The sequence below is a fragment of the Brassica napus genome, chromosome C7 (assembly GCF_020379485.1).
Source record: "Brassica napus cultivar Da-Ae chromosome C7, Da-Ae, whole genome shotgun sequence".
Lineage (NCBI taxonomy): Eukaryota > Viridiplantae > Streptophyta > Magnoliopsida > Brassicales > Brassicaceae > Brassica > Brassica napus.
This window is the reverse complement of record NC_063450.1, coordinates 53,822,264-53,828,921: the sequence shown is the minus strand read 5'-3', so window position 1 is coordinate 53,828,921 and position 6,658 is coordinate 53,822,264. Positions and strand designations below refer to the sequence as shown.

The window sequence follows — 6,658 nt, the reverse complement described above, 5'->3', positions numbered from 1 at the left end:
TAGAAAGAAAGATAAATTTTATAAGAAGAAACAAAGATTTAAACCATAAGAAACAAGTATTTGTAGACATGCTTCTAAAATTTATTTGAAATCAATTTGATGCCGCCATTGTTTCTTCTTCAACCATATAGGCACGGCTAATATTTTACAGCCTCATTTTACATATATTTTCTAATCAAAATATACACCTCCTGATTAAGTCATCTAGATAGCAAATCTAGTGATATGAAACGAAGATATTATTTAATTTTCAATTTTGGAGCAAAAAGGTGATCCTACCATCTCATTTTGTATTCTTTGTTTTTAATATTATGTTATTTTGTGTCAGAATATGTTCACTTAGTTATCCTAGAGAATGCAAATCAAAATATTCTTATTCATAGATTTTATTACATTATTTTACTGTCTTTTGTAGAAACATAAATAATTCACAGTAAAAAGAATGGAATACAAAAAAAGTAGACGTAGGTGGCGCAGTGTTCCCCTGTATAGCCGCAGAGAGTCCAAAGAGTAACGTGCATTTTTTTTTTTTTGAACACGTTTTTTTTTTTTTTTTTTGAACACGAACGTGCATTTTTTCTTCTTTTTTCACCTTTCCTCAGTTTTGTTGTTGTTGTAAATATTTCCTTAATTATCAGATCACTCACAACTAATATTAATATGATCACTTGTTACAATCAATAAAAAGAGCGCCTCTTTTTCACTGCCCCGAATCTCTCTTTTTCCATAAACTATTCTATGGTGATTTTTTATACAACACTGATTGTTAGTCTTTTTTTTTATTTTGAAACACACACTGATTGTTAGTCTACTCTTTGTAATTAGTTCGCCGAATCATTGATTTCATGGTGCGTGAAAAATTAAGAATATCTATAAATTTAAAGAAAAATACTGACATCCAAATGTACTATAATAAATTTAAGCTTCACTAAGAGATTTTCAATCATAAAAAACCGTAAGAACAATTCCAGTATATCTCTAAAATTTTACTCGAAATTCTATTATAAAATATATTTTACATAACTTTATATGAAAATTAAAAATGTTAATTTTCTTTATATTCAGGGAAATGTTGCTATTTCCTTTATTTAGAATAATTTTTTTGTATTTGCAGAAAAATATTTTAAATTTTATAATCCTATATATAGTTAAATAAATAATTTTAATTAATTATAAATTCATTTTTGATCATATGATTTCTGTAGACAAATGTGTTGTGATTAGACATAAAATTCATTTAAATGATTATTAAAACTTACTTAAAGCTACGTTAAAGTACGAGAAGAGAACCTAAGGCATCTAGGTGAGCAATTAATATTCTTAGAGACTAGATAAAATCATAAAACGTATAATTAAACGAGAACAGATCATCTCCAAAAAAGAACTCTATTTTGAAGTTTCCAAAGCTCTATATTTGAAGTTTCAATGTGTTCTTCTCCAAAAGTAAAATTTCAAACCTAACTTCAAAATTATTTATATTTTATACTATGGTCCTTATATTTGTCATAGTTGATGTAAATTCATAAAACTTCTATAAATAACTAGTACATAAATATAAACATTACAGAAATATTAATTAAAAAATTTTACACTAAAATATAAAATTATAAATAAAAATACATAATTAAATATTAAACTGCAAGCAAATACTACATTATTCCATAAAATTATTTCCGTAATGCTCTCATATATAATCAACTAGTGCATTTCGAAGTAAGAAATGATTCTCTTTATTTTTTATTTGTAGATTACGAACCAAAAATTGTTGAAAACGGATATCCTCATAATATACCCGCTGATAGTTTGATATCATCAAACGAAAAAATCCTTGATCTTTTAAACGAAAGTGCAACAAGCATGGAAAAAAGTCATGAGATGATTGAATTACGACTACAAAATGAAGCAAAAAAGTTAGTTTTTAAAGAAGTAAAAGAGGAAAATAAAATATTGCTTAAAAACTTAGCTTCTATGGATGATGTTAATATTCTTGAATACATTCGATCTGAACAAGAAAGAATCGTACGAAAAAGGCGTCAAGAGCAACAACAACAATCATCTTCGGTTAGACAAAATTTGTTTGGACAATATTTTGGAAATTTGAGAGGTTCTGGAGCAAATTTACCAGACTATTAGTGTTGTTATAATATTTAAATTTGAGTAATAATTATGTCTTCATGTGTCTTTTTAATAAGTTTTTATTATGGTTTTTTGTAATATTCTTGTTGTTTAATTCTAGTTTTAAAATATTATAAATCTTGTTTTAAAATTTTTATTTAATTTCATGTGTAAAACTTAAATTTATAAAACAAATTTGAAATATTTATGAGATATAAAAGTTTTAAGGATTAAAACAATAAACAAAAAAATATTTAAAAATTGTAAATATGATATATAATTGTAATGACCAAAATGCAAATAAAAAGATTTTGAAAAGTGAAACTCTATATTTGGAGTTTCACTCTTCAAAACTTCAAATTTGAAGTTTTGAAGTTTCTTTTTGGAGAGCAAAAAACTCTATATTTGGAGTTATAGAGTTTATTTTAGAGATGTTGTTAGCCATAATTAATACTCCGTTAAACTATACGTACAGGCACATGTGCTAACTCTTTTTTTATAACTACGTAAAAATCATAAATGTTATATAACTCCAAGGAAAATTTGATCAAGAAAAAAATTTCTAAGAAAAAAAACTAAATTGTTCCATGTTAAGATAAAATTCGCCACGTGACAAACTCTAGTCCATGGGATGAGAACAAGAAAGCTTGGACCGTGGATCATCCCCCGTGGGTGTGAGACTCGGAGTCGATAGAGAGAGAAAGAGAGTATTTCTCTAATTATATTTACTTTCACTCGGACAGAACTAGAAGCGTTTTGTTCAGACAAAGCCGAAGTGAGAAGGGGAAAGAAAAGCTTTTCACTTTGGTTTTCACAGAATCTGCAAAAACCCAAATCAGAGAGACTTAAATTCTAGGGATGAGCAGAGCAGAGCAGAGGAAAGAGAAAGCTAAAGAACGCGGCGGCGTGGCAGAAATCTATTGAGAAAAACAAAGATCATACACAGACCCAGCTTAAATTCTTCTTTCTTAATTCTCTTTTATTTCTTTCTTCTTCTTACTTTCTCCCACTTCAACTACTCATTACTTTTTACCAAAAAAACAAAAAAACTACTCATTACCAAGAATCACACTTTGCTCCAAGAGAGATAAATTAGGATTTAGATTCTAACAGCTTTAGTGAGAAAAAGCTGAACTTTAGTGAGAAAGAGAAGCAAATAGGAAAAGGATTTCATGGTAATTAGGGTTTTTGAATTATGGATATTGTTTGGTCAAGATTAGGGTTTGAAGTGTTAGGTCTTAGGAAATGGCTGGGATGTTTTCACTAGGAGGAAACAACAACAACAACAACGGAGACCAAGAAGAAGGAAATCAACAACAACAAAAGACAAACTGGGTTTGGTATAGATCAAACACAAACACCAATAATATTAACCCAAGCTCGAGCGTATGGCAGATTCCACCAGAGCAACAGATTCTCATGCACCACCATCAACCACATCCACAACAACAAAGCATAGATCTTGATCCAGGTCATCAGATAGACGTCTCTGATATATCCACATCATCAAGATCCATCACCATAAGCTGTCGGGACTGTGGAAACCAAGCCAAGAAAGATTGCACTCACCTGCGTTGCAGAACTTGCTGTAAGAGCCGCGGCTTCGATTGTTCCACTCACGTTAGGAGCACGTGGATTCCCGTTGCGAGACGCCGCGAGAGACAACAGCAGCTTCATATGTCAACATCTGGAGGCGGAGGCCGTGGTGGTAGCGGCGGTTTGAGTATCCCTAAACGTCATAGGGATACTACTCTTCCGGGAACATCCTCCTCTCGCTTACCATCCGACTCAGCAGGTTTTAGTTTCAGATTTGGTTTAATTATTCTGACGACTTCAGATTCCAACCATATTTGATGTGTTTTTAGAACAAAACTGGGTTACATTTAAAAACACAGCTGTTAATGTTCCATTTTACGGCAATTTTTTTTTGCTTATAGTAAGAATATAACGTTCTGACTTTATGTTTTTTTCATCAAACATCTTTAAATTGTCAATTTCGTTTGATTTTTGAGATTTTCAAGATGTCTGATAAAACCATTATGTGTTGTGTTCTGTTGTGAAAGCAGTCATCACATAAATTAATTTGAAAACACAAACGCTACTAGAGAAAACATTAATTAGGCGCAAGAATCTATTGTTTATGTGGGATTTTTCGGGTGTATTGTTTGAAATTTAATGTGTGTATTTTTTTAGGGTTAGAAATGGGGAAGGCGACTTTTCCACCCGAAGTGAGCTCTGATGCGCTTTTCCGGTGTGTAAAAATGAGCGGCGTAGACGAAGGAGGAGATGGTCAATACGCTTATCAAACGACGGTGAACATCGGAGGTCATCTCTTCAAAGGAATTCTATATGACCAAGGCCCTGAAAGCAGCTACATGAGTGGTGGCAGTGGCGGAAGCGATCATCATAGCTCTTCTGCAGGAGGTGGAAATACGTCTAATACTCCAGCTATAGCAGACGGTGGAAGAGGAGGATCCTCGGCGATGTTTGTAGATCCTAATTCTGGTAGTTACTATTCAAGTAACATGATGACGATGTTCGTGCCACCAGGTACGCAATTCTATCAAAACCCACCAAGATCTTGATTAAATCAAGAACTCCAGTTTTTAATATAATATATTGAAACTATATATGTAATGTGTGTTTTGAGTGTTTTTTCATCAGCCCTATGTAATAGATGGACGACTTTTCATATCGTATCAACATCTGCATGTTTGTTTGTCTTGTAATATGTGTTTAATTTTATGCTTCTTGTACGGTAATGAATAATTATCATAAATATTATTGGTGGTTTACGTTAATATGTAAGTTTTGTTTTTTTTTGGTTCTCGATGTTGCCGGTTTGCTTCTCCCATTGGGTAACCTCGAGAAATTCTTGTGTTTTAATATTGGATAAATTATAATATTTTCATATGGTATAGTGAAGTCTATCTATATTTAAAAGTAAAGTAACAAACTAACTAAAGTGAAATCAATAGTGACAAACGACAGGAAAGCAAACGAGGGCAAAAAAATTTCAGCATATAATAAGTTATGATAACCGTACTGGCCGGTCTCATATATTGTCGATTCTACACATAGAGGGTTCCACTTCACAATGAATTGGTGTTTGAAAAGTTATGAACTCGTGGATTAATGATATAGATTGTTCATGCATCACAGGCCATGGTAACAGCATTGGTATATAAAACCAATTACTTTTAGTGCATACTAAGATTTAGTTAATTAGCTCCTAGCTAATACAACCTTTCCTAGAGTTAAATTAGTCTTGCTTATACCTTAGGTTACACAAACACATTAAATAATGTAGCAGATTGCATAACTAACAAAATATGAAAACATTAATATTTTTCTCTCTGTGACGTCTTTCCGACGCCAACAATCTATATCTTGTATAACACCAACAAGCTTATATATTACAGTACCAAAAAATAACTTCTTGTTATATTGCCACTATGCTGCTAAGAAACATCGGCCATAAGATATGTATATCAATATCATGACTTCATAACCAGTGAGCTCGTTTAGTGAGAGAAAAATTACTATTAGTTTTTTTTTTTTTTTTTGGAACAAAAAATTACTATTAGTTACATATTCTTTTTTTATGTGTTCAAAAAAAAAAAAAGTTACATATTCTTTTTTTTTTTAATGAATGTCAAATTTATTCAATCCAAAAAACTTTTTTACAATGAATTAGTTACATTTTCAGTATATAAAAGTCTAATTAATTCGTAGAATGAGTATATTAAAGAGAAAACGACCATTAAAACCCTGAACTTTTAAATTAAAGTGAAAAAACTTCCAATTCGTGTTCGAGCCAAAAAAATTCTCAACTTTCAAATATTTGTTTTTTAACACTTATATTTTGTTGACTTGACCATTTAAGAAACCCGAATAGTCAACTATTAAAATCGATTAAAAATAAACATTTGTTAACTCTCTAACCGACATCATTTTAAAAATTGATTAAAAAATTGATCAAACGACATTTTTTTTTGCTTATGTAAGCATTTAAAACATCTCTTTCGCGAAACCAGAGCGAAGAATATGAAGTTGATTTGGAGATCTGGTTTCGCGAAAGAGATTCTTTAAGTGTTTACATAAGCAAAAAATGTCGTTTAATCAATATTTTAACAATTTTAAAAATGATGTCATTTAGAGAATTCACAGACATTTATTTTTAATCCATTTTAATAGTTGACTATTCGGGTTTCTTAAATGGTTGAGTCAACAAAATATAAGAATTAGAGCAACTAATATTTGAAAGTTGGGATTTTTTTAACTCAACACGAGTTGAAGATTTTTTTGGTTTTAATTTTAAAGTTCTGTTTTAATGGCTGTTACTCGTATATTAAATATTTTATTATTATATAAATCTTGATAATCTAATTGCGCATATATTACCCGAAGTTTGGAAGCAATAACAATGTATAAATTATAAATAACTAACGTAATCCTAATTCCCCGGGAAATTAGACAGGTGTGAAACTACGAATACAGATCCATATATAACATGTTCACTTTGTTGATCATAAATACAAGA

The 6,658-nt window shown here is 30.5% G+C and overlaps 1 protein-coding gene across 1 annotated transcript; it reads left to right on the top strand.

Moving 5' to 3' along the window:
- The first annotated feature begins 2,492 nt into the window (after positions 1-2,492).
- LOC106409375 (protein SHI RELATED SEQUENCE 2) lies at positions 2,493-5,033 on the top strand. The gene is made up of 2 exons (XM_013850023.3): positions 2,493-3,910; positions 4,309-5,033. Exons 1-2 carry the CDS (start codon positions 3,361-3,363, stop codon positions 4,698-4,700), a joined length of 942 nt encoding a protein of 313 aa, XP_013705477.2. The 5' UTR covers positions 2,493-3,360; the 3' UTR covers positions 4,701-5,033.
- The last annotated feature ends 1,625 nt before the right edge of the window (positions 5,034-6,658 follow it).

Coding starts and splice junctions, on each gene's coding strand:
- LOC106409375 (XM_013850023.3), top strand. CDS start 3,361: ATGGCTGGGATGTTTTCACTAGGAGGAAACAACAACAACAACAACGGA. Junction 3,911..4,308: donor CTTACCATCCGACTCAGCAG/GTTTTAGTTTCA, acceptor GTATTTTTTTAG/GGTTAGAAATGGGGAAGGCG.